Here is a 27,470-nt window from a genome sequence, read left to right on the forward strand (position 1 = left end):
AGAAAAAAAATTATTCACAATGAAAAACTATTTTGTTGTTTATATGGTTTTGTATCATTTGATTATTTGTGATTTGGCTGCAAGTTAGTTTTTAGTATAATTTTTAGTGTTAAAGTATGTGTACGTTCAGATTTCCTCACAGTTACTGTTGCATCCCATATATTCTTATGCAGTGATCACTCTTTTGGTTAACATATGCAGGGTTCCTACTCAAATTTTTGTTTTGAATTCCCTGACTTTCCCTGATTTTCCCTGACCAACTTTGTCCAAATTCCCTGACCCTCACATTTCTTACGGTATGGAATATCGACATAATAAAACAGCATTTTATGTACTGCGAACATTGAGTATATCTATCCCTCTTTTTGCCTAGTTGTATGTTTCAAAGACTGCCACATTAAAAAAATACAGTATGCATACATCCTGTAGAAAAATGTATGACAGAATCCACAACTTCAATGTAATGAAAAAATAAACAATTTACAAATGAAACATGAGCTTTTTATTTTATCATTATTTATCAATATTATTTGTATGTAAATCTAGTAAATACAAGATAGAATACTGTTTGTTGATTTTATGCTTTGATATACAAATAGTACTGTACTGTACTTAAAATGAACTCTTGACTTAGAAACACATAATTTTAAAATCTTTCAACAAAAAGAGTAACTTTTTTTAAACAGCAACATAATTTTAACAAAAAGTTAAATTTAAAAATTTTCAAATAAAGCATTTGTTCCCTCATAAAAAAAATCGATTATGTAAAAAAAGAAATAGTTTTCTTTTGTCAACCACATTATTTCAAAATGGTGTAAAAATAGATTGTATATAAAGAGGGATAGGTGTAAGTTTTTACTATAGCTTCTCTAACAAATCCACTAAATCTAGCAAAAAATTAGCTGAATTGGCAACTCATTAAAAGAAAAAAAATGTTTTGTTGCCGCCATTTTGATTTTGGTTTTGGTGTAAAGGCCAGAGTTTTAATAATTATTTTTAATAATTTTTATTTATTATTTAATTTCGCATTAAATTTTGTCTTTGCATAAAATTTTCTTAAGAATGCAGACAAAATTTATCTATTTTAACCCTTAATTACAAATCTTATAATTATTGCAAATCATATCACAAACCATCTTTCTCACTTTTATAGCAAATTTTAATAAATGAACTAATGTTTTCAGCAATCTTAAATAGCCTTCCTCAGGTTTAACATAATTTCAAACGTCAATTAGAACATAAGATTTGAAACTTTACATTTCACTTGTGAGATATGATGACTCTTTTCCTTTGGGAAAATAAAAGGGTTAAAGTTATTTCTCGCAACGTCAGGAAAGTCGAGGGACTAATAAGTTGTGAGAAACATGGTACAGACGGACGAAGACACCTCTTTACCATTTAACCCGTTTATTGTAAAAATATGCTTACAATATAGCTAAAGTTGTCTTCGTTTCTCGTCTTAAGTTCATAGTGGTGGTAGTGGAATCCAGAGCAATGTTCAGTGAACAATCCGGAAAGGAAAGTTTATTTGATTTCTGTTTGATGTCTAGCACTAACATATATCACTCGTGTTTTTCCTGAGTTAGAAAAGTCCTCCTTTTGAAAGGCAACTGTTAATTTGTGGAAGGAAAAGGTAGCCCTCAATCGTTTCCTGGATTGGTTTCGGACCATCACCCACACTTTATGATGGGGATCTAATGGATTCTCCGATTTACTTATGTCAATCGAAGAATCCGAGTTCACAGAAGTATACATTGTCTTTTCAAACAATGGAAAATCCAACTCCAATCCAAATGATCAATCTTGAGAGCTGCACTGTCTTGACTATTTCTCAAGTTTCTATAAAAAAATTTTTACTCATTCTTTTTTTTTCATCTAACAATTTAATTTTTTTACGTTTTTCTATTTTAGTGAGACTTGTATTTCTATGACGTCATAGTATTACAAAAATTGGGTTTCTTAAAATGTATAGAATTTAAATAAAATAAAAAATGCACTCAAACCTGTTTTTGTGTGGTGGATAGGGACCACATAAAAGAAAACGCATTAAAAAAAATTTTAAAAAAAAACGCAGGAAACTTCACGAGTAGCTATAAAAAATAGTTTTTGCAACACAAAAAGTATTTTTTTATGCGGTGAATAGGGATCGCATAAAAAAAGTCTCACGTGAAAAATAACTCAAAATCGTACGAAATAACTAGGAATTGCTTCTTTAACTCCTTGGGCCTTTTTCTGCAATCTCTAATGGGGGAAAAATTCCTCTAAGAAGTTTATTTTTTATATTAATTATTTCCACTTAAATACGAATCTAACATTAAAAAAAAATTTGTCGGGAAATAATTCCCGCAAAAAGTGGTTTTACAGAAAAACTATATAAAAAGTTTAAAGTAATTGTTAAAAAATACTTTTATTTGATAAATATAGCTGCAGGAAGTGTTATTCTTTCATTTAACAAGGCGTGAAATTTCACACCTGCAGTCTACATTTAACACAATATTTCTGATTTTTATGCTATTAAAATACGAGGGGACCGAAAAAAAGGTAAGAGAAAAAAATTTTACTTAATTAATAAAAAATGAAAAAACTTGATGTCATAGAAAACATCCAATAGAATTTTAAAAAATTTTACAGAAGTTTATTATGTTCCAATTTGATTGAAATTTTCATATACCGCACAAAAACAGGTTTGAGTGTACAGAAATAAACATCAAACGAAATTATAATTATATGTTAATAAAATATAGAAGTTCAGCGCATAGAATGGTACTACAAATTTTTTTCTTTTGCAACATAACTATAAAAATTGTTTTGTTGTTGTTTCGCACAAAAGATAATCAAATTTATTTTAATTTTTTAGTAATTTAATTAATTTTTTTAAAAATTTACCAGCTTTTTAAATTTATAATCTATACTAATATATAAAGAGGTAACTAAGTTTCGTTGTAACAGGTAATCTCTGAATCTACTCATCCGATTTCAAAAATTCTTTCACCAATATTTAGAATGGACCTTCAGGGTGGACATAGGCTATATATTATTCCGTTAAACATTTATATAAATTAAAAGATATCATCTAGGATTAAGGCTTTTATGTCCAACAGATGGCGCTAACTCCGACGACCTAAGTTTGCTTTTCTGTGAGGCATTATGCCTTTCTGTGAGAATGGACTGAAGCAGAAAATTTTCTATCTATCTATATAAATAAAATATAACGTTCGTTTGTTCCTACCAATTCCTTTGAAATTTTGACGCAACATTGCATTCAAATATGCACGTGTTTTTATATAATATACGTGTCGAAATTCCCCACCCACCGGGGGAGATAGACGGGATTAAGGCTTACCGTAAAGAACTCGGCTTCTATTATACTATTTTAGATGCGGTTTTTTTTTGCGTTTTAATAGGGTACATCAACAGAATATACACTAGAAAGGTATTATCCGATATTCCCCCGCGGGGAGAGGGACAGGAATAACACTAACTATAAAGAACTCTGCTTCTATTTATACTATTTTAGATGCAGTTTTTTGCGGTTTTGATTACGTTTTAATAGGGTTCGTCAAGAGAATGTACACTAAGAAGGAATTTTTTAAAATTCCCCCCCACGGGGGAAGTTTTATACATTTATAATAAATACATTTTGAGCCACAACAACGCGTGGCCGGGTCTGCTAGTTAATTATAAGCAAGTTAACATTGGTTAAACTATCGGATTACCTAGATGATTTTCAACACGATAACTACAGTATATCTATTACAAGTATGATGCCTAAATTTGCCAAAATCAGTGGATATTTGTTACTCAACATTATTTCTGTTAAACTAATTATTAAACTATGTATCGAAGTTGCAGAAATTAACGGGAGAGGGGGAAAAATACGCTTGCAGTACAGTTCTTTTCAAGGAAAGTTGTAACAACACATGTAAAAAACTACTAGTCGGCACCAGCATTTTACTGTAAATGTCGGGTAGCTATTTATAATTTTTTATGTTGTATAGTAATGTTTTAAACGTGAAAAACAACTAAATCACGGATTTTTACTGATCTGTTTAGCTATTTTGAAGTGAACAATCTAATAAATTACGATTTCAAGTTTTAAAAGTTTGTAAACTAATTTTTAATTAGTTATTTTTTATTCTAATTAACAAATTCATCTTTTTATAATCGCTGAATTATTAAAATTAAAAATTAAACACTATTACATAATAGTAGTTTATCCTGTTATTAATCCACAACTGTAAAATTATATGGCTTTAGAACGGTGAAAAGAGCCATTTCAGATTCAAAACGGATTCTAGTATATTTTCTTATTAAAGATTGCAGCATTACTTCTTCTGCCTGCAGATGGCTACGCTTAGTCAGCCATATTCAGCAAACGAAATCAACAAGGCAGTTAAGGAGACAAATTCCCTGACTTTTTGACAGTTTTCGACAAATTCCCTGACTTTTTGACAGTTTTCGACAAATTCCCTGACTTTTTGACAATTTTCGACAAATTCCCTGACTTTCCATGACTTTTTCCAAAACTAATGAAAATCCCTGTCTTTCCAGATGCGTAGGAACCCTGCATATGTCATATATTCATTGTAAAAAATGTTCTATAAACTTTTATTTTAACATCTCTGATGCATTCACTGTTGCTATATGTTTATTTCACTATTTCTCCAATAGAGGACACTATATTAAAAAAATTATTTTGCTTTGTTTTTAATAGGTTTTCTTGCAAACAAATAATTATAAATAAAACAAGTAAAATGCCAAAGCCATTTTTGGGACAAGACTATGTCTCAGAGATTCAGGGCTTGACTGCACACCATTTTCTAAGGAAAAGAGAAAAAATGAGCACTAACCAATGAGGAAAAGCCAACATTGTTACTTGGGGTCCTGGTATAGATTATGGCGAGCTTCATTGCCACCATGGTTACGACAGGTTGCTTTGTCACAGGTCTGTTCTTGACTACAGTAAGTGGGATCACTTCAATGCTCATGGCAGGTCTTGCTCATTCTCGAATCTTCTTTGGTATTGCTAGTTTTGAGCACAATTGTTCAAACTTTGCTGGCCTTGGCTTTGGCCACGACCATTTTCAGTGAAATTAACCTATCCAATGTCAAAATTTCTCTCCGTTGCATGTCACTTGGCTTGAATTTTTTTGATGCCTAACGAAAATTTCCCGTTTTTAAAAAAATAATTGAGGCTATTGTATTGTCCAAAATTATTTTTTATTTTGCACAAACAAAATAAATATATTAATAAATGTAAAAACAAAAAAAAAATTGTATTTTGAAAGTTAGTTTTAATATAAAATTATAACGACTAGAGCCACCTAATTTCAAAAAAATGTTCTGATGCTGAAATGAGATATCTCAGGTCAACCGGTCAAGGTCAGCAAGTCGCAAACAGAGATATGTTGGGAATAATATGGGACAGGTAAATGGGTTTTTTCAAAGATTCATTTGTCAAAATTCGATTTTGCAACATTTACATTTCTAACTTCCCAATGAGCAACGTATGTGTAAATCTCACACTAGTGCCTGTTTGTAGAAAGATGTCACCATTTTGTATTTTATTTTGACTCGGTTCTCAGTCCCCTGACTACCTGCAAGTCTGGATTTTTTTACGTGTACATGATTTGTGTACCAAATACTCTGTACCAAATTGCAACTCCTGACATGTATTCCTTCATACCTCTTAGGTGTGCAACCATAATGACACTGCAATTTTATAAACAAGACAGACATAGTCTTGTCAATAATTTTACTTATTATTAATAATTATTAAATAAATAATAAATATTTAAAAATAATTAAAATAATTAATAAAATAATATAATTTATTATTATATTACTAACAACATATAAATTTATTATTTTAGAACTGAAGAAGGCTTAATTTGATACAAAGCCAAAATGCATTTTGATAATTTATAAAAGAGAATATTGTTAAATAAAGGCATCTTTTTTTTTATTGTCCTCGGATACAGTGACAATTGATGCATATTATGACAAGATTGTCATATTAAATATATGTAGACTAATTTAAAATAATATAAATTATAAATAAAATTATTTTATTTTTAGAAATAAAAACATGTAGGAGCTAATGTTTTGCATATTTTTCATAAAAATTAACACTTTTTGAATGGTCATCCTGGACGGAAAAAATTAGACTGAAGAGTTATGAAGTAAACATGACATACAGATCACAAATTAACTTCATAACGTGAAGTTTTCACTGTAGATAATATTTTTTAACCTTTTTCTCTTGGTAATTTTTTCTAGCAGCACCCTAATTCTTTATCAATGTTGAGTTATTGCATTTTTCATACTCTTAGTAATATGTGTAAGAAGTATTATAGTACTGCTCAACACTATTTCATGGGATTTTGAAGTGTTGTTGCAGTGCCCTGGTTGAAAATCACTGCTCTAAACCATTAACATGTATTGTAGCATTCAAGTTTTGCATGGATTTTAATTTTCTTGAATATTTTTTTAATTTCATTGATTAATTTTGGGTGTTCTGTTGTTTTTAATGTGTCGTATCAGCTTGCTTAATTATTGCCAAATGCCTTTTATTATAGTTCTATTCTATGTCAGGCACTCTGATTTGCATGCATTTGATTGTGTTTGTTTGTGATTATATTTTAAGACCACAGAACATTACCACAGTGACCACAGTAGAATAAACTAATATATGTATGTCTGACATTTTTGAATCTGATTGAATGTACCATATTTTTGTAATATTATAAGCAGGGTAGAGTTTTCTCAAATTCTTTTGATGTGTCTATTTTGAATATTCATGGTCTCTATGTGAAGTTTAAACCTGTATGTATTTAATGAGGTGTGAAATAAATGGGATAATAAGTTTTTTATTTTTAGTGTTTTATATTAACTATAACTAAACCATACCGTTCCAACTGAATCTTCAAATTTTCCATTTCAGCTAAACGTCCTGAGAGATCTACAACTTCTTGTCTCAAAATACTTTGTTGCTCTTTTAATTTACTTACAATTTGTTCATGATCTAATCTCTCTTTTTCCAAAATATTAATCTAGTTAAAATATAATAATTAAATTGTATTTTAATATTTTAAATAAAATAAATAATTTATTTAAAACTAAATTTTGATTTTATAAATATAACAAATGTTATCATTTAACATTATTTATTCTATTAATAATAAACATTATTTATATCTTATAAAATAAAAAGCATTAAAATTTTAATAATAATAATAATAATAAATCCGCCATAGAAAGACTAACCCTTCCACATAAAGATGGCGGACATGGCCTGATTGACATAGTTAACCTTCACTACAAACAAATACAGTCACTGCAAGAGTTTTTCCACAGAAAACAAGAAACATCACAGTTACATAAAGCAGTAACTCTAGCAGACTCAAATAACACACCATTAAATTTACACTCACAACATATAAATAGCATAGACACCATTAAGCAATCGTGGGCTTAAAAGGCACTCCATGGCAGACATCCTTACGATCTGGCCCAGGATTTTGTTGACAAAACTACATCAAACAACTTGTTAGCTCGGGGAGACCTCTTTGGGGAGACGGAAGGATTCATGATTGCCATACAGGGTCATGTCATAATACTAAAAACTACAGAAAACACATACTCAAACATATAATACTCACAAATGACACATGCAGAAAATGTCACATCATGCCAGAAACTATACAACACATCACTTCCGGTTGCAAGCTCTTGGCACAGACAGATTATTTACATAGACATAATCAAGTAGCAAATATAATACACCAAGAACTTGCAAAGAAACACAAATTATTAGACATCCACGAACCATACTAAAGTATATTCCACAGACAGTATTGGAAAATAACACACACAAAATGTACTACGACAGAGCCATAATCACAGATAAAACAATTTACCACAACAGACCAGACATTACACTCATTGACGAACACAATAAAATCACATAGATTATAGACATAGCCATTCCAAACACTCACAATGTACAAAACACATTCACTGGAAAAATCAGCAAGTACACAGAACTCGCCCAGGAAATAAGGCATCTGTGGAGGATGGATAGAGTGCTTATTGTACCTGTCGTTCTCTCCTGTACAGGTGTGATACCACATACACTGCACAAAAGCCTGGGAACATTACAATTGAATAAAAATATGTACATCACACTACAGAAGGCCACAATATTGAATACATGCCATATTGTTAGGAAATTCTTGAATACTGACACTGACACTGGCACACTTATTTAATTTCAGTTTTGTTTTGGTTGCTATGCCTTGACTCTGGTCCGGCATAGTACACAGCCATCGGTATCAACCGAATATAACCCACTACACCCAACAATAATAATAATAATAATAACACCGGGAATAGACTAAATTCAAAATTACTACATTAAGTATTTGACTAGTGTTCACAAATACTTTGCCGTATTATTTATAAATAGTCTCAGGAACAGAGATGTTAGAAGATTGGTTCACTACAGGTAAAGTCATACTTATACCCAAAAATGAAAACTCCAAAGAACCAAAAAACTGGAGGCCTATAGCATGCCTGCCAAGTATGTACAAATTACTTACCGCAATACTAGCTAATGTACTTTATGGCCACTGCCATGAGAATGGCATAATAGCAGAAGAACAAAGAGGGTGTCGCCATAGAGCCAGGGGTTGTAAAGATCACTTAATGGTCAATAAAGCAATATTGGAGGACGCACACCAATCTCAAAAAATAAAATAATCAACCATTCCAACTTCAGCAAAAATTCTTTAATCTTAAGAACGTTTTCAAACGCATTAAGCGTCCATCTTCAGTTACATCTTTAAATTAAATATGAAATTCGAACAAATATTAACTTCGAACAAATATTACGTAAATTAACGGTACGATTACAATAAATAAATACATAAAAAATAAAAATAAAATAAAATAAACAGGATTATCCTAATTTACAAAATTATGCCAATATTTCATAAACAAATAAAAATAAAATAAAAATAAAATAAAAATAAAACTAAAAATAAAAACGAAACAAAAAACCAACGTGCGGTTTAAACCAATCACGGATTATCGCAGTATTTCTTTACAATTGCCTTCATCCATTATTAAAGATTTAAAACAAGACCAATAGGAGACCAAGAGCTCTAGGATTATCGTACTTCTATGTTTAGTCCAAATCATCGCACAAAGATTTCCAAGCTGTGGAAAGCCCATCAGCGTCCCTATAATTAATGCATTGCGTACTTCTCTGCGCTCTGTGGATTTCCAATTTTTCGAAAAACTTTATTGCGTGTCTCGATCTAGTAGACCTGATGATAGAGGCTTGGTCCCAAAAGACCGTGATGCCTTGCTGCTTAGCATAACTGGCCAAGACGGTACTATCAACTGATTTTTCCACCGATCGCTTGTGTTCATTAATCCTCTTTTTTAAATTTCTCAAAGTTGCCTCTATATATACTAATTTAGAATCGAACCTATGATCCCTTAATGGTATCAAATAAATTCTTGTTAGTGAGTTACGCTCATACTTCATCTTATCATTCCTTAAAGGCTTGTATATGGTCGGATTACGTCGATAAATAACTTGCAAATTCCTACTCCTGGAAATCCTTTCAACTAACGGCTTAAGAAAAGGAATGTAATCGAGGATCACTTTTTCTCTTGGTTGGTTTCTATTCCTCCCATGTGTTCGGTTATGGTCCTTCTTGATGAGAGCATCTATTTTTTCTGTTCTGTAGCCATGTTGCAAAGCCGTTGTTCGAATGTATTGTAGTTCTTTAATTGTATCTAAAACATCGGTGCAGTGTGTGTGTGTGTGCTCTCTGTATCCACGAGCGAAATACTGCCATCTTGATATGCCCAGGGTCTGCAGAGTTCCTAGGGATAACGATTGGGAATGATGTCGGTTTGCGATAGACATTCGTGCGGATTTCCCCTCCTACACGTTATAGTGAGATCCAAGAAATTAACACTGTTATAACTTTGTTGATCCAAATCTAGAGTTAAACCATAGGGGTTTTTATTCATTAAATCTATAAACTTTTTGATGTTGCGATTGTCCTTCCATATGATAAAGATGTCGTCGACATATCTCACGTATAATAAAATATCATGCTCTACTATAATTCTCCAGATATAGTATTCTCCAGATAGTAGAGCATGATATTTTATTATACGTCTGTTGTACGTCCTTCTTGGCTTTTTATAAGAGCATCTCAGGTGGCTAGAGGCCATAGCCATCTACAACACCAGCCGGGCAGCCACGTGCGTCAACCGGAAGGAAGGAAATGACTCTGTCTCAGGCCTGGCAATCCCTTTTGGATGCCAACCCCCTACAACCCCCATCCGGCACACAATCGCGCATGGCAGGAAGGACCCGCTTCACCAGAAAGACACTTGATCCCACTAAACAACATACACTCCATCCAAGGAACCAGTTGACCTGAGGAAGAGCAAAGTCATAGCTCAAAAACGTTTGTCAACTGCACTATATATATATAGTATATACGTGTTACGCACCAGTTATAGGTTCTGGATAGTATAGAAACTAAAATACTAATAATATTCTAAGTTTTGAAATTAAAAGTAGTTGTTTTATAATTTATGAATCTTAATGTCAATTTATGTTATTATTATTTAAAATTATTTGATGATTAAATGAGAATTCATAATCCTTTTCAATTATCTATGAAGTTTGAATTATCATCAATCATACATGATATTTGTCATCTTCAAAATATTCATTGAAATCCTAAAATTGCAATTATTAATAAACACACAAATGCAAACTATATGATGATAATATCCAGTATTTTTATCAGTTTGAATGTTTTAGTTGCGTAAAAATTTTATCCAACTTGCAACAAATTTAATATGATATTTCTGATTTTTATTTGCATATTTTCTTTATTATGTCAAATAAAAGCAGAAATACAAATTGAAATAAAAAGCATTATATTAAAAAACAAAAATTACCAAAATATTTATATTCTGGTAATTTTTAAATATCTTTAATGAATGTGAGATCTGGAAACCCCCCTTGAACGAAAGTTTTAATAAATTATATCTGAATTAATAATTACCCCTTTATATCCGGATATAATCCGAATATAATACGACTTATAATAAAATTATTCCCTATATCGAATCGAAAATTTTCCTATTATAAACATCCTGCCTAAAAACTGTCCTGGATATAAACATCCTGCCTAAAAACGGTCCTGGACGAGAAAATATGCATCCCCGGCCGTATAACTGTCAACTATCCATTGTTCTTACGCTGAGTACAGATCATCTTGCAACTTAAGTTTATAGTTAGCGCCCGAATTTGCCGTATTGTTTCCAATCCCGGGAACACCTATGGCCTAAGCACGTGCACGTGACCAAATTTCCCAGCAAAAAGCTATATAACATGCTTCCTTCCCCCCTCTGGGGAGTCTATCATCGATTTAGATCGAGTCGCAATCTCGTCCATTTTTGTCCTTTGTGCCTAAGGGAATATTTTACGTTGTGCCTCAAGAGTTACCGATCCTTCCCTTCAAAAGAATTACCGATCCTTGTGACCGACAGAATATTGGAAATACTGATTGTCTAAGAGGTATGGAACCCACTTATGTGAACTCTCTCTCTCCCTTCGCGTGATAGGGATATATAGCTTTTTATATGTCACCCCTTTTTATGTCAGATTTTTGTAACGTATATTTTGTTTTCCATTAAATCGTTGTTATCCTGTTAAATGGTGTCTTGTTTGCTCGAATATTCGCTTATCGCCTTACCACGACTCCACCTTCCCTCCTACACTCGACCGGATAAAAAAGTAGTCCCGTCCCTACGGGATCCCTACCGGCAAATAAGCCATCACTGACACGTGGGCAAGTCACTCCAACTTGTTGCCAAATTAAACAGAGGTCTGACCTCGTCGTCCCTCCTCGGTACCCACATAAGTATATTAACAGATAACTTGTAAGTGCTCATTTGTTGCAAATATTCATAATAGTAGCTAAAATTAAACTCATTTAATAGTTCAGTAGTACAGAATTGTATACAAAATTTATAAATTACAATGATAACATTAATTTTTTTACTTAAATAATATTTTAGTATTTAAATGAAGTAAGACAACATACAGTACTGTTTCTCAAATAATCAAAACTTTTGCATACCTTTACTGTAAGTTGATTGTTTTCTTCAATAGTTACTTTATGTTTCTTTTTTAATGCTTCTAATTCATGTCTGACCATTTGATAAACCTAAAATTTTATTTATCTCATTAAAAAAATTTTTAGTGAAACTACATTTATAACATATTAAAATTATAAAATTATGAATTGTAATAGAAAATAGAAATTATAAAGAATAGAAAAGAAAATAATTTTAAAATGGAACTATAATTTTAATAAAGTTAATAAATATGCATTTTTGATAATTATATTGCTTTTATTATTGAAAACTATGTATAGTTTCAGTAATAAAATTATTCATGTTTATTGAATTTACTGAAAATTTTTGACAATGAATGAGCAATTATTTATTGTGGCATTGTCACATTGCCAGATGCAATTTTTAATCATATTCTTAATTTATTTAATTCAAAATACTGTATATGTTCTCCATCTCAAATTAGTAGTGTCTTGCCCCTGTACATCATACTTTTCCTGAAAACAACACTCATGCTAGTCATCTATGTAACTCCATTCAGGGAAAAATTTTTGAATTGAAATCATGAACTCTGCTCTAGACCAGAAGTTCATATATGGTTAATTGGAGCTCCTGCTCCTAAGCTTGCCATATCGTGTCTTGACTTTCATCTATCTAACATTGTTCTTGAAATTAAGGAAAAACAGACAACAGATGAATGACAATGGGAATTAATAGATCTACAATTTTTTCAAATTGCAGGTGCAATTATAGTAAAATATAATATGATTTTATAAGTATTATTATTTAATGTTTTATTTTCTCAAAATAGATTTCCCTTTCTTTCTTATATATTTTAAAAATACAAAATAAATCATTAATAGATATTTTTATAATTTTACCATATCAGGACTTTCGTTATTGATAATTATATACATCAATAAATTTGATATTTGGTTAACAGTAATACTGATTTTATTCTATAAGATAAAGTTCTAGGTACAATATCTATATTCACTGTCTAACAGATAACATTTATATAACAAGAGATTATTTTTATTATATATTTTTTTAAATAACTGAAGTAGATATCAGATTCATAAAATGCAAATCTAAAATATATCTTTCTTACAATCCTTGTGTGATTATCAGTTTAATATATATTCAATAGCTCATAAAACTTAAAGTTAGTTAATTTTCATTGGTACAAAGGTAGGGTTGTAGTAAGTTTAAATCAGAATGTATAATGTTTTAAGTGAGGTTACATTGTGGTAAAAACTGATGGATATCTAGTATTAGATAGGCAGTAGCTACTCTTGAAAAGTAAGTGATTAATTCTACAGTAAGTTTATTGAATTATCGATTATTGAACAACTTTTTATTATTCATTGAATAAATTGTATTTTCTCATATCTGAATTTTAAAAAATCTTCTATTGGTCAGGTTTAGTATTATTTTATAGGGCATCTTTATTATCAGTTAAATTCTGATCCAAACTCTCTTCTTATCCCAATTTTTAACAGTCAAATTATTTCATACCAAGGAAATAACAGACCTTACTTTTATTTCCACTTATATATATGCATTTCAGATACCACTATTGTAGTATCCTTCTTCAGTATAGATGGAAAGTTTATATCTCTAACTAAAACAGACATATATGACAGAAATGTAGATGGATGCTACACTTTGTCATTATTACTTATAGAGACAAACTTTCCATCTATACTTAAGAGATACCACCGTTGTGGTATCTCTTCAGTATTGATGGAATGACAAAATGGAATAACATGAATAGATGGAATGACAAAATGTATATACAGTAAACCTTGGTTTACAAACTTAATTTGTTCCTAAAAGTTGTTCAGAAACCAATTTGTTCTCAAACCAAAACAAAGTTTCCCATAAGAAACAATGTAAAATGGATTAATCTGTTCCTAACCCCAAAACAAAGCTTTATCTTTTTAACATTTTAGCAACATTTCATGCATAAAAATTCCTACAAATGCAATATATAATATATATAATATTATCTATATCCATTTTATATATATACAGTAGAACTTTGCATAACAAGCAAAACAAAATTGTAAAAAAATGACTTGCTTAACAAATGATATTTTGCATAATGAGTGATGAAAAGAGAGAAAATCCCAAATTATGTGCATGCTCCATCAGTCTGTGCTTAGCACTCAATTCCACATGCTTCATCTTAGTGTCAACATTTTTCCAAACTTGTGTTCACATCACTCATTATATAATAAACATGCCAAACGATATAGCAAATTCTTGGGCTATGTAAAGACTATAACTAAATATTAGAAATTAATTAATTTGACTAGAGGTAGGCAGTTATGCTGCCATCTTCATATTAAATTTAATGACCAATTCCAAATTAAATATTAAAAATGTCTAAATTAAAACTTATTTATTTATAATTATTAAATTTAATATGAGACGGCAGCATAACTGCCTTCCCCTAGTCAAATTATTTAATTTCTAATATTTAATTATTGCATTTACATAGCCCAAGAATTTGGTATATCATTTGGCATGTTTATCAGACATATCTGTGATGTTTTTGTTTTCTGCAAATCAAATTTGCATTCCGAGTTGGTTCATTCCATGCTAGAAGAAAAGATAATGATGATTCATGCTATTTAACAATGTATATTGTATAATTTTCTTTGAATAAACATTATACATAAAATATTTGAGTATTTTTTGGCATGGAATGCATTATCATATTTTACATTAATTTATATGGTTAAAACTGTTTTGCTTAACAAGTGTTTCACATTACGAGTAAGATTCTGGAACGAATTATGCTCGTTAAGTGAGGTTCTACTGTATTACTGTATATATATGGTGCAGTCAAAACCAGTTTTTAGTTAGGATGCATTTTAACTAGTTGAAACTAGTTTATACTGGATGTCTTCGTTAAAACCTGTTTTATCTAGTTAAAACTAGTTTTAACTCAAATTCATTTTTGACTAGCAGTAAATTCTAGTTATAACAAAGACATCCAGTATAAACTAGTTTCAACTAGTTAAAATGTGTCCTAACTAAAAACTGATTTTGACTGCAACATATATATTAAAAGCAAAATATTCTGTCTGGATGAAATATAACCAAATCAATCAAGACCGACAAGTACTTTATCACACTTTCCAAAATATTATGTTTCAATTGCTTTGATTTTGATTTAAATTTTATTTTTTTAAATTAAATTAAATTTTTATTTTATTTTAAATTTTAGTTTCAGCGTAAAATCCAGAGTTTTAATTATTATTTTTTGTTTTTAATTTTAATTAACTGGCTACCTAGTATTAATAAATATATTAAACAGTATTATAATAATGTATAATATATTAATAAATTTTTGTTATTTAATTTGTGTTAAACACCTTTAGATACAAATTATTGTATTCATTTATATTAAGCAAATATCAATTAATGCAGTTTTTATTAATTAATTAGATTTAAATTGAACTGTGATGCGTACTGAAGACCAGAAGTATAGTGGGTGATCGGTTAATGAACATAATCTGTTCCAAGACAATGTTTGCTACCTGAATTGTTTGTTAACCGATTATCGATTTACCATATATTTTTATAGAAATTTGATTAATTCATTCTAAAGACCCCAAAATATAAGAAATTATATACTTTCTTACTACATTTATTTATATATAATAATAAAAATACACTCAAACCTGTTTTTGTGCGGTCTTTTTTTGTGCGATTTTTTACACGTGCAATGTGTTTTGTGCAATTATTTTTGTGCAGTATACCAATTTGATTGAAATTCATATACCGCACACAAAAAATCACACAAAACAAATCACACAAAAATAGACCGCACAAAAACAGGTTTGAGTGTAATTACATACACAATCTTGCATTTTTTATCAGTTGTGTTCTTTCTGTTTGTGGGGGTTAAAGAATCTGTCCAATGTCAATTCCTTTTCTCTCCTCTTCAGGATTTTTTGGAAGTAATTACAGTAGAGCATCAATTATCCGATTATTGATCAACTGAAATTAACCCAAAGCTTTCCAGTCGGCAAATTTAAATTTCCGTTAGTGCTGTGGTGCTACAATCTTTGGCTGTCTTGATGTCTTAGCTGGCAGCACTGCCACAATCATGAGAGGGTACTTAAGGACGTGCCAGGATTTGAACAAATTTCAACATGGGATAGATTAATATATTTTTTCATACATAATCGGTTATCTGAAAAATCGATTTTCTGAACAAACCCAGTCCCCAACTGATTTGGATAATCGATGCTCTACTGTAATAGCATTGTCATTGTAGAGATCCCCAGGCCTATTATTCCAAACCTGGTTTAAATGCTTTTCTAAGACCTTCGTTCTGATATTTTCCAACTTCTTCAAAAGATCTTTAGTAGCAGATGTCGGCATTGGTCCTTTTTCGTCTTCCTCTTTTTCAGAAGAAAACACATCTCACTGAGTTTTTTAGTGTTCTTCATTTAAGAGTTCTTGGAGTTCTTCTGTCATCAAATCAGTTTTAGGTTTTATTATGAGCTCTTCAATGTTCTTTATTTTTCAGATGTGATTTTCATTACTCCTTTAGATGCTTGAATCTTTTTGATTATAATCTTTCTTAGCTAATATTGTGCCTACCGTAGACCTGTTCAAGCCATACTGCCTAGCAATATCAGACATCATCTGCCCACTTTCTACCTTGGCTATTACCTCTTGCTTGGGTTCTGTGGTGAGCACAATTCTTGAAACTCCACTCTTTTTAGGCTCCATAATATTATCAGTTTCTTTTTAAATAAAAAGTTCAGAAAAGCACTTACAAAAATTCAGAGAACAGAAACCAACTAGACCACAAAACAATTATGTAAATATGAGGCCCGAATGAAATTCGAAATTTGGTGTTAAAACATTAACGAATATCCAATGGGATGGTTAAACTCTCAACTTTCAAAAATAAAAACCTATGCAAAACTAAACAAGTGCCCACCTGACAGTCTCACAAAAACTAAAAAAAATTCTTTGTCAGAAAGGTAAATGAAAGGCTGAAATTACAAGAGAAAGTTTCAATGTTCAGAGGAATACTATCCGATCGGTATTGAGTTCAGTGTCAATGTCTCCCACACTCCAAAAGGATTTGAGTTGTCATATGGAAACAAGGGAAGACCAATCAGTGTTCACTATTTTACATCGTTTCTTCTTGTGTTTGTTCTGTTGTTCATTAACCGATCACCCACTAGTTTCATAACCACATGCACATTGAAATCTAATTTGAATAATAACGTGGTTTGTGTTGTGATGTTTAATGACATGAGGTGAATTTTAGCATCACTATTGAATCAGTAGTCCTGTCATTGATTGGTTCAGAATCAACTTTCTTTAACATAGGAAGTACAGGAAGTTGACCATCGCTCTTGGCTGGATACTCTGCCAAGTAGCTTGTTCAAAAACCAAGTTATCGTAAGACAACTGGAGCAAATCTGACATTCAGACTTTTGTTCATAAGCTGAATTGTTTGTAACCTGAGATTTGACTGTATATAAGTGGAAATAAAAAGATGTTTACTAACAAGTAAGGTCTCTTATTGTCCTTTCCATATATATACACCTTATTGCAAAATGGCTGTGACTGTCCATTTTTTTGAGTTCTATCTGAAGTAGTGTCAGTGCAAATTACCTCGTATAATTAGGGTTCTAGTGTATTTTCTTGAAGAATGATCATGATGAACATATTTTACCAAATATTTGATATTTTAATTTTTTGAAAAGTTTCCAAACTATTAAATTTGACATTAATTTATTTTAAATTTTACAAGTTTTATTTGACAACAACTCATTACCAAATATAATTCTGAAATTTAAATTTAACATACTTATTATTTTTGAATAATTTACTTTTAGATATTTAAGAATTCTTTAATCACAAAACAGAACATAATTTTTATACCTCCTCTTGATCAGATCTTTCTTGCTTTTGAACTTCTAATTCACTAAGTTTTTCTCGAAGTTGGTGATCTAAATTCACTGACTTGATTTCTTCAGCTTCTTGATAGCATCTAATCATTTCCTGACAATCTTTACGTACTTGTTCTGCTTCTTCTCTTGTCTGTTGTAATCTTAAAAGTGTATGTTCTAATTTAGTCTGCGTTTCCTAAATGAATAAAAGAAATTTCCATATTTTATCTAGCGTATCTTATAATTTAAGAATTTTAATTCAAACTTTTATCTAAGATCAGTTTAATGTATTTATGTTACTGTGAATGACTGATAACTGGCAAATGTCGACATTCTCCAGTGAATGTCAGCATTCACACAGTCTTTTTGTGTATGTACGAAATATTTGCTAAATATCATTATTTCTCACTTACACTGGCAAATGTCAACATTCAGCATGCACTGATGGTGAATGTCGAATAAAAATATTTTTATTATGTTAACACAAAAATGAAACATTTTAATATGTCAAAATAGGAAAAAACTTCACATGTAAATAAACTGTTGAACCTAAAATGAACAGTACATTCAAAATCATTGAAGAAAATAATACAATAATAAGCTTACACATAAATTATGTGATTAATGTTATACAGTCTTATTTATTGAAACTCTCAGGTCAGTCCATAAGTTCGTGCGTATTTTTATCTACAAAAAAAGCAGCAAAAAATTTTAATTAAATTTTATTTCAATCTATAATGTATTCATCATTATTTTGTACAATTTCTTGCCATCTTGATGGTAGCTTTTTAATCCCGTCTTCGTAAAATGATTTCGGTTTTGAATCAAAATATTCAGAAATAGCCTTTTTACATTGTTCTCATCCTCAAAAGTTTTCCCTTTTAAAAAATTCTGCAAACTGCAAAAAAGATGATAATCACTGGGAACAATATCTGGCAAATATGGTGGATGAGGTAAAATTTCCCAGTTGTAGCTATCAAGTTTCTGTACAGTTATTTTTGCAGCGTGTGGTCTGGCATTGTCATGCCAGAAGAGAACCTGCTTTCTGTTCACTAATGACAGTCGATTTTTTTCAATTTTTCATTTAAATGCTCTAATTGCTCACAATACATTTGAGCTGTAATTGTTTGATTAGATTCTAACAGCTCAAAGTGAATTACACCTGACATATCCCACCAAACAGACAAAAGAATTTTTTTTTGGATGCAACCCACCTTTTGCAGTCGGTTTTGGCTGCTTGTCACAATCCATCCATTGTCTTTTTCTCGTCACATTATTATAGAGGATCCATTTTTTGTCTCCAGTAACCAAAGGTTACTGGAGACAAAAAGGGATTATCAAGAAAAGGTTCTAAAGCAATACGGGATAAGAGACATGCAAATGTTTACACGTTGTCGTCAGTTAGCTATTGACAGTTCATGTAATATCCATTTTTCTAGCTTTGAAACTTTTCCGATTTGTTGTAGGTGTCTATGAACAGTTCCATGGGATGAATTTAAACGTTCCACAATTTCATCAACTGTTAAAGATGGTTCTGGTTCAACTAGTGCAGAGAGAGCATCATCATCAAAGTCAACGAGTCTTCCAGTACGAGCCTTATCCTCCACACTAAAATCATTGTTTCTAAATCTTTCAAACCACTTCTGTGCAGTCCTTGCACTAATTACAATTTGATTATGTACAGTATTTATTTTTTTGGCTGCATTTGTAGCATTCTCACCACTTAAAAATAAAAAGTATAAAACATATCTTTTATATTCGTCGGTTACTTCCATTTTAACGAAAATAAACAACTGAAATGTTCACAATTCTGAACAGTATTATATGAATGAGATCCAATTTAACACTTCAGTGTAAAAATTATCACATTAGACTGACATTTTTAACAGCAAAACAAGATTTTTCTCAAGGTCATAAAAATGCGCATGGACTTATGGACTGACCTGATACTTAAACTGTTATGGCATTTTGAATTGCACAAGAGTCCCTTGCTTTTACAACTGCACTTATTCATAGAACACTTCTTTTGCAATGACAGTGTGTATAGCCTTGCCCTCCACTTTTTGAATTAGCTGCAGCTGCTTCTCTCAGTGATATTTCTTGAGAAAAACATCTCATCTGTGGAAAGTAACTTTTCTTTACAAATTACGAACTAATTACAGGTATAAAGCTGACAAACAGATCCCCACCTCATGGGATTGAAAGAACAAAAATGCCATCCAGTGACAAAGTGAGCGGTTTCTACCAAACCATTGCCGGGAAAAGAAGTACGACCTTGTCCTACCTCTAGCTACCCACAAAGGATTTGGCAACAGACTGTCGCCTCTCTGTCGACATCGGCTTCTCGATTGTTGTTTCAACCTCTACTAAAGTTTATCTGTGCTTGTTGACATATACAGGCAATTGTTTGAATGTATAATAATATAACCAAATATTTGGTCTTTCACTGATGCATTTTGTATGTGTCGACATTCACTAGAGAATATTGAAATTCTCTTGTTTCGGTCTTTCACAGTAACATTTATACCGCATGCATTTATCTTATATAAAGTAATTATAATATACACAGTAATTCAACAACAATCATTATGGTCTTACATTAAAACTCAATGAGGAAAGCAATAGAGAGGCCAACTTCCTAGACCTCCATATTCAATTCAACAATGGCCACATATCAATGTATATACCACAAACTTAATCAATATCCACTTTTCATATCATCAGCAATCTAAAGATGATTATATTTATAAAATGGTGGCATTTATAATATAAAAAAGGACCTACATACATTGTACTAGCATCAAGGACACTATGCAAGAGTTAGAATATATAAAATAAATAGCAATAGCACATTGAGACTTTTGGGCCTATAATTTTGTAAATTAATACCTAAGTCAGCATGTACTGTACCATAGAAGAAGACGTTAAAATGCCATCTAGTTGGATTATATGAACACAACCACGAACAAAATTAAAAAATCATAAATGCACAGTAGTTGACTTGAACCCCAGACAGAATACAACTTACAGGAACATAGCTAAACAATTAAATGCCAATTTAGCATATAAATAATCTAACCATATACAAACTACTCACCAATGATAAGGATAAGCTGGAAGACAACGAAACCCCTGGGGTATTCCATACCACTTTATGACAGCATATTCAATAGAAATCTGACATATATAAACTCAACAAATAGATCCTTGATGAAATGGCTGAAGGAACACTACTATAATATTAATAAAAACAAATATACTAAATATAGTACAGCTCCAGCACAATACCAGGTATGTAAACTTAAATCCACTGCATTTTAGTCAGAAAAACACATGTTTTTTTCATAGAAAGCAAAAACAAATTTATTCAAAGTACTTTCCCTCACTAGCGACACATTTTTTCCATCTCTCAGGCAATGTGTGGATACACACCAAAAAAATTCCTTCTCTTTCAAGGCAAACCACTCATCAAACCATTTTCGGATGTCTTTGTAAGAATCGAAGTGCCACTCAGCAAGCACGTGGCCCATCGACGAAAACAAGTGATAGTCAGAAGGGGCCAGGTCAGGTGAATAAGCAGGATGGTATAGCACAGGGGTGGGGAACCTTTTTGTTCATGAAGGCAGCATTACAATTCATTGTCCCTTATAGAGACCACATTGAAATTTTTTTTTGGTCATTTTATTCCTAGGCTTAGATTGCTAAGTAATTTGAAAGTTATGTAATAAAAGTAAGACAGATAAAATGTAATTATTTTTAATTTTTATTCAAGTTATTTTACTTCAGTAGGAACTTTTTATGCAAGTAATAAGTATAGTAGGTCTTAAAAAGTATATATCAACATTTACATCAGAGGCCGCAGAAGGCAACACTTGTTGGCCCAAAAGGCCGCAGGTTCCCCATTCCTGGTGTAGCACCTCCCAGTTGAGTGTCTCTGGTAGTTTCGAACCAATGTTGATGCGTGCGTTGGTGTGTTGTCTTGGAGAAAAATCAGCTTGTCGTGTCTTTGCTGATAATCCAGCCTCTTTTCACACAGAGCACTGTGCAATCCAGCCTCTTTTCACACAGAGCACTGTGCAATTTGATCAGTTGTTGGTGGTAGCAGTGGGCATTGACAGTTTCACCAAGTTTCAACAGCTCATAGTAGACAATACCATGCTGATCCCACCAAACGCACAGAATCATCTTCCGTCTGAAGCGATTTGGTCTTGAGGAAGATGTTGATGATTTGCCTGGATCAACCCCACAATTTCTTGCGTTTAGGATTCTCGAAATATATCCACTTTTCATTGCCTGTTACAATCTGATGCAGAAATGACTTTCTTTTTTGTCTGACAAACAAGATTTCGCATGTGTTTTGGCATCACTCCACCTGCCTATCATTCAATTCATGCTGCACCCATTTTCCAATCTTTTGAATCTTTCCCATGGCATGTAGATGCATGGAAATGGCTGGTTGAGTAACACCCAATTGCTTGGCAAGCATTTTTTGCGATTGGGTATCATCCTCGTCCAAAAGAGTGTGTAATTGATTGTCCTCAACCTTCCTGGGCTGATTTTCACACTTCTTGTCACTCAGGTCAAAATTGCCGTCTTTGAACTGACGAAACCAATCTTTGCACATGGTTTCCGATAAAGCACTGTTGCCCTAGGCCTCCACAAGCATTCGATGTGCTTCGGCAGCCGATTTCTTCAAATTGAAGCAGAAAAGCAAAGCTTGCCACATATGTTCTTTTTCTGGCACAAAACTAGACATGATTACTAAAGGAAAAATGTATGTATGTTGTATGAAATTGCTGATGATGTGCACTGATTAATAGTAAAGAATCCATATCCATGTTATGGCAATCAATATTACAAGGGTCATTCAAGGTTAAATGAGAATTTTGGGCCTATAATTTTGAAAAGTAACAGTAGCATGATAAAACCTGAAGAGGGAGTAGCATTATCCATACTAAGATTTCAGTAGCAATCACGACATACTTTGTGCATGTGTAGCAGTTTTAGCGATCATGGTGGAAGGTAATGTGTCCACAACAGTGGAACAGTGGTGCGTAATCAAATTTATCATAAAGGAAAAAGTTAAACCCTCTGGAATTTTGAGAAGATTGAGTGCACAGCATGGGGAACAAATGCTATCGCAGGCAAGAGTGTACGAATGGTGTCAACAATTTGGTGAAAGATGAGAGCTGGTGACAAATGAAGCATATGAACATGTTCATCCAACTGCAGTAATGTCTGGAGAACCAGTGAATAACCACAGAACACATTGCAGATGAAATGTCCATCAGTATCGGTAGTGTTGAAAAAATCATTCACGACCACTTACTGTTCTGTAAGGTGTGTGCCAGATGGCTGACATGTGATCAGAAATGGATATGCAAGGAGACATGTGAGCAGTTTCTGAATCAGTTTCATATCAAAGTGATTAGCTACCAGTGATTATCATTTGTTTGGACCCCTTAAAGAGCACTTAGAAGGAACAAAATTCCAGACAGCTGTTGTCCTGTGTTGGATATGACGTCAGACCACTTCTTTCTACAAGAAAGGTATCAGGAACCTACCCCACCACTGGAAACAGTGTCTACATACAGATGGAGAGTATTTTGAAAAATTGATGTAGTTTATACATGTTTTGGACATTCCTTTTGGTCTGTAGAAATAAGTCTCGTTTAACCATGAATGACCCTTGTAGATAACCCCTTAAAAACGAGTGGCAACCAATAATACATGTAATAATATAACTTTAAATTTTGCAAAATATTTCTATTTTTTGCCCAGTTTATTATGTTATTTATTATAAGCATTTTTAAATATATTTGTTCTTATTCATTCATTTGTTTTGTTAACACTGTAATAATATTTATAAATGTACAATATATAAGATATTAGATGCTTATTAAACAGTTACTGCAGGAAAGTGTGAGGAAGGTTTGATTTTTCTATATTACATGTTAATTCCAGCTTACAAATTCAATGATTATAAATTTTATAAAAAGCAATTAACTAACAATAATTTAATTACTAATCTTCATCACTAACTTGCAACCAGTAAATGCAATTTTCACTTCAATTTACAGTATTTACACATTTTATTATTTTCAAGTTTTAATTTATTATTAGGGCATTTAGTTGAGTTATTTTTACATTAAATTATGTTTATTTGCTGTTTTAAGTTTATCAAAATAAGTATTGTTTAGAGTCTGAAAATGGATTAATTTGCTTTCCATTATTTCTAATGAAAAAAATTAATTTGGACTTCAAACGATTCAGAGTTTGAATGGTCTTCTGCAATGAATTAAATTTGAAGTATTTGGCACCATTATAATATATAGATTTTTATATTATGCACGTATTGTATATATTGGTGTATAAGGAAATTATAAATTTTTGAAGTAAAAAATAAGTAAAATTATCTAAGAATGAAATACTCCTCACTTCAAGTCATGTTTCCTAGCCCAAAGCATGTCTATTATGGATGTGTGCAATGGTGCTTTACTTGATACTTCACATTAAAAGTATGTATAGTACTTTTTCAACTCAATCAAAATAAAATAATTTTCTTATTAAAAATATAAAATTGCTATACTGAATTGATACAGAAAATTTTTAAAAAATCTAGAAAAAGGCAACATTAATATACGATGATATAAATAAAACAATGATTATTTATCAGATTTCATCAAGGTCTTAAAATTTAAATGTAAAAAGTCCAGCAATGAGTCTCATAACTTTTCTAGCAAAAAATGTTTAGGAAGCACTAAGGCACATTAGCAAAAAGTTAAAATTGTGTACGGCACCATCTATTATGAAATTTTATTAAAATAGCTTTTATATTTTTAATTATTATGAAAAGGTGTGTGGGAAAGACTTGTGTGGGAGAGACAAGTTTTTAAAAATTGTAAATGCAAATAGTAAAAGTTTCATTAAGTTTGACCACATTCAAGATATGACAAACACACTCCCTCAAAATTTAATAGCATCAATGTTCTTTATATACAAGTTACCATGCAAAATTTTGTTTCTTAATCTCTACTCCATTCTGAGATAGAAGATGATATATACACCAACGTACAGAAATTTTTCCCTGTTTTTTTGAATGTTTTGGGTTCAGAGCTTTCAAAATTTTGAGATTTACAAAAAAACCCAAATGATCAAATTTGACACAATTCCAATACTTTCCCATGTTTATATACCTAACAGCCAATGAAGTAAAAATATGTTAACATTAATGAAAGGGTTTAAAAAAATTTAGTCAGAAAACAGTCGTCAGCAATTATTATGTTCATTTGTATTTTAGAATCTATACAGAATATGTACCTTATGGGCATCCATTTCTGTTTTCAATTTATTCTGTGTCCATTTGATACGGATATCACGAGAATTTACTTCTTCTCTTAGTCTTTCACTTTCTCTTCTAAGAGCTGATATTTCTGATGACTAAAATAGCATTAAATAACTGAGTTTAATAAAGTATAAATATAAAAAAACATTTTTAAAATTAAATTTTAATTTACCTTACTATCTAAACTGTTGCATAAACGAGACTTTTCTGTATTTAAACCTTTAATCCTATTTAAAATACCTTCTCTTTCTTTTGCAGCATCTTTAAGTTTTTTCTCAAATTCATCTCTTACTTTTTTCAAATTAATAACATCTCGTTCACTTTGTGCATAACGAAGTACCATATTATCTCTTTCCTTCTGTGCTCCTTCATACTGTTTTTGTAACTATTGAAAAAATTTAGCTATAAATTAATTCTTATTTGTCTTGAAATATACAAAAATTTAGTAAATAAAAATCAAATAAATGCATATATTTAAAACAATCTCTGTGATGACTGACATCAATAACTTTTCAATAAAATAAAACATTTTAATACCTTTTCAATTTTTTCTCCTAAATCTGATTTAACCTGAATTAATTGTTTTTTAATTTCATTTTTTTCATCTGAATGTTTTTCATTTACTTCTTTTAATTCTTTTTGAAGTTGACTGTTAGCTCTTTCTAGAAAATCAATTTGAAGTTCAAAATATTCTATAGCTTGTTTACTTGTATTATAAAAGCTTGGAGATCTAAAATATTTTATAAAAATCATATTAATTTTTATAAATTGAATTTTAATTATACAAAAAATATTAATTAACCCTTAAATAAATTCAAAATTATTATTACTAACAAATTTAGCTTAGTTTAACTGCTTAAACTGGTATCATTTTAATATTCATAATCCTTTAATTTTTTAAAATATAACCAAATTATTGAATTTATTTTTCTTGTTCCAGAAACTTTAATTAAAATAATCACAACTTGTACTAAAATTATAAAAACAATAATTTATTTCTTAAATTTTCAAGAGTTTTTTCTTTTTCCAACTTCAGTTCTACTTATATATCTTTATCATGTAACATTTACAGAATATTTAATATCATCTTGGAAAACTACATATTAATTTAATTCAATCTGATGTTGACCAGCTGTAATACCTGTCGCTTATCTTCTATAATACTAGTTTTTTTGTATTTTTGCCAGATAGGTGTAAACATTGTTATTGTTTTTTTAAAGTAATTTTTTTACTCTATTATTATTATTATTATGTTGCAAATGTCATACTCAGCTGATACTGATGTCAAGTGCTATCCGGACTAAAGTCAAAGCATAGCTACCCAAATAAGTGTTACATTAAACTTCTGTGTTATTGGTATGTTTGTAAACATCTAGAAACTTCCTAACAATATGATGTGTTCAATATTGCAGCTTTCTGTAGTGTCACATGTATGTTTTTTATGAAGGTTTAATGTTTCTAGACTTTTTTGTAGTGTATGTGGTATAACACCAGTAGAAGAGAGGACAACAGATACAATAAATACCTTATCCATCTTCCACAGCTGTCTTATTTCTTGTGTAAGTGGACTGTACTTGTTGATTTTTTTCAGTATGAGCATTTTTTTATGTTATGAGTGTTTGGAACAGATATGTCTATTATATAAGCAATCTTACTACATTTTTCAATGAAAGTGTTATCAGGTCTATTGTAATGAATTGTTTTATCTGTGATTACAGCTCTGTTGTAGTATATTTTGTGTGTGATGTTTAATAATCTGCAAGCTCTTGGTATATTATATTTGCTATTTGATTATGCCTATGAAAATAGTCTATCTGTGATAAGAAGTTGCAACCAGAAATTATATGTTGTATTGTTTCTGGCAGAATGTGGTATTTTCTGCAAGTCATTTGTGAGTGATGTATCTCCCAGAATGTGTTTTCTATAGTTTTTAGTATTTATGACTTGATCTTGAATGGCAACCATAAATCCCTCAGTCTCTCCAAACAGACAGCCCTAGTCAGCCAGTAGTTTGA

General features: G+C 31.0%; 1 protein-coding gene across 2 annotated transcripts in view; it reads right to left on the minus strand.

The window, feature by feature from the left end:
- Golgin104 (Golgin 104) overlaps nucleotides 1–27,470 on the minus strand; it is a 67,496-nt gene that overhangs the window by 22,105 nt on the left and 17,921 nt on the right. For both annotated transcript variants that reach the window (XM_067273341.1, XM_067273340.1), the window contains exons 3-8: nucleotides 25,993–26,185; nucleotides 25,628–25,840; nucleotides 25,431–25,550; nucleotides 18,103–18,306; nucleotides 12,183–12,269; nucleotides 6,910–7,052 (exon numbers count right to left, since the gene is read on the minus strand). In XM_067273341.1, the coding sequence (XP_067129442.1) occupies nucleotides 6,910–7,052; nucleotides 12,183–12,269; nucleotides 18,103–18,306; nucleotides 25,431–25,550; nucleotides 25,628–25,840; nucleotides 25,993–26,185 (960 nt within the window). The remainder of the gene's footprint in view (nucleotides 1–6,909; nucleotides 7,053–12,182; nucleotides 12,270–18,102; nucleotides 18,307–25,430; nucleotides 25,551–25,627; nucleotides 25,841–25,992; nucleotides 26,186–27,470) is intronic.

Source organism: Centruroides vittatus, unplaced genomic scaffold, assembly GCF_030686945.1.
Source record: "Centruroides vittatus isolate TY-2023 unplaced genomic scaffold, ASM3068694v2 contig_474, whole genome shotgun sequence".
NCBI lineage: Eukaryota > Metazoa > Arthropoda > Arachnida > Scorpiones > Buthidae > Centruroides > Centruroides vittatus.